The sequence below is a fragment of the Apium graveolens genome, chromosome 9, assembly GCF_009905375.1.
Source record: "Apium graveolens cultivar Ventura chromosome 9, ASM990537v1, whole genome shotgun sequence".
Lineage (NCBI taxonomy): Eukaryota > Viridiplantae > Streptophyta > Magnoliopsida > Apiales > Apiaceae > Apium > Apium graveolens.
In genome coordinates, this window is record NC_133655.1 from 84453762 (window position 1) to 84455744 (window position 1983).

The 1983-nt window shown below is 41.5% G+C and overlaps 1 protein-coding gene across 1 annotated transcript; it reads left to right on the plus strand.

Annotated features, from left to right (window-relative positions):
* The first annotated feature begins 377 nt into the window (after positions 1 to 377).
* Positions 378 to 1124, plus strand: LOC141685377 (uncharacterized). The gene has a single exon (XM_074490482.1). The coding sequence runs from the start codon at positions 378 to 380 to the stop codon at positions 1122 to 1124; it is 747 nt and encodes a 248-aa protein (XP_074346583.1).
* The last annotated feature ends 859 nt before the right edge of the window (positions 1125 to 1983 follow it).

Sequence of the window (1983 nt, forward strand, 5' to 3'; positions counted from 1 at the left end):
CTTTTATGCATAATTCCGGGTACTGGCGGATTAATGTTAATAGAGAGGAACACAAATGCATGGTCGATCAGCCGTTACAAGATCACAAGAAGTTATCTGCAAGGATAATTGCGCAGATTGTAAAACCACTTGTAAGTAAATCTTTAGCAAATGCCACTTATTAAGGCCGAATTTTTTTTGACATTTACTATTTTATGTGAAACAGGTAATAGATACACCAGAAATTCCCATTAAAACCATTATCCCGCTGATCAACAACGAGCATAACCACATAGTGGGGTACAAGAAAGCGTGGAGAGGGAAGCAAATAGCAATTGAGGAAGTGTAGCAGTTGGGCTACAACATACCAAGCTCTACCCATGTTCCTAGAAGCCATTATGAAGACAAATCCTGGAACCATTGCTGAGATCGATGTTGTCCCTCATGCTAAGGAGCGGGGCACATCCGTCTGCAAGCAGATTTTTTGGTCTTTAAAGGCAATGATGGACGGGTGGCAACATGCACGTCATGTGATTTCAATAGATGGGACATTCTTGAAAGGAAGATACAGGGGCAAGCTGTTTATTGCTATGGGTGTTGATTCAAACAACCACCCGTTCCCTCTCTGTTATGGCTTGGTTGATGAGGAGACGTACGAGAACTGGTCTTTATTTTTGCAACGTCTTCGAAGACATGTCTGTCGGCAACGGACCGACGTTTGCATCATTTCTGACCGTGCTGCCAGCATTATCTCCGCCCTACGTGACCCTCAAAACGGTTTTGCTGAGCCACTCGGCATCCATAGGTTCTGTCTCCTCCATGTAAGAAGTAACTTTTGTCGTCATCACCCAGGTGGTGAACTAAAAAAATTAATGTGGAAAGTTGGAAGAACCACACAAGTTTCAAAGCATGACGCATATATGTCAAGGATTGGTGAAATTTCCCCCACCGCCCTTCAATATCTTGCTACAATACTCGTGGAGAGGTGGACACTTTCCCACGATAGTGGTGTTCGCTACGGTCAAACAACCACAAACATGCTTGAGGGATTCAACGGCAACATAAAGAGGGCTCGTTTTCTTCCAGTAACAGCAATGATGGAGTACCTCTTCTACAAAGTGGTCACAATTATAGATAAACATTGAAACATGGTGGATGATGTTATATAAGAAGGGCAACAGTTATGTGCACGTTCCGCCGCTATGTTAGCAAAAATTCGGAGAAAGGCAACAGGACATACGGTTATTACTTTCCATCATCTCCGTGGGATTATGAAAATACTAACACATTAGTACACAACTGCTAAGGGGACGGTAAAGGGAGGTAAAACCCAGGTTGTCAACCTCAATGATCGTATGTGCACCTTTGGAAAATGGGCAACCCATCATATGTTGTTCTCCCATGCAATGGCAGGTTGTATAACACATGGATTGAGTTGGGAGCATTTCATCAAATATTTCCATAAGAACCAAACAATGCAGGACTTGTACAGGCCAATAATTTATCCGTTGGAACCAACTGAATACTGGAACTACGACTTACCCGTACCTTGGCAGGGGTATGGAAAGTTAGTGCCGGAAGAGTCCTTGAAAAAACTAAAGAAAAAACTCGGAGATAAGGGACAATCGGTGTGGATCCGAACGGAGATTGATGGTCCGCGGTCTGGAAAGAAATGTAGTTTATGTAACCAAGAAGGTCACACCAAGCCTAGTAAGAAATGCCTAGGGCGCCCACACTAAAACACGTGATCTTGTTGTCAAACATATGTACTACTGCTATTACAAGCAGTCTACTTGTAATATGGTTCCTTTTCCTTATTTTCCATTTCATTATTTACTTGTTCTATCATAATATTTTGGTTTCCAATGCTCAATGCACATTCATTTTATGTCTACGTCTAACAGTTAACGTTTTTACATTTAACGTTATGACACCCTCTCTCGAATAAATAAAATTTATTATTTAATCATACAGACTCAAATTTTTTTTACATACCCCAAACAA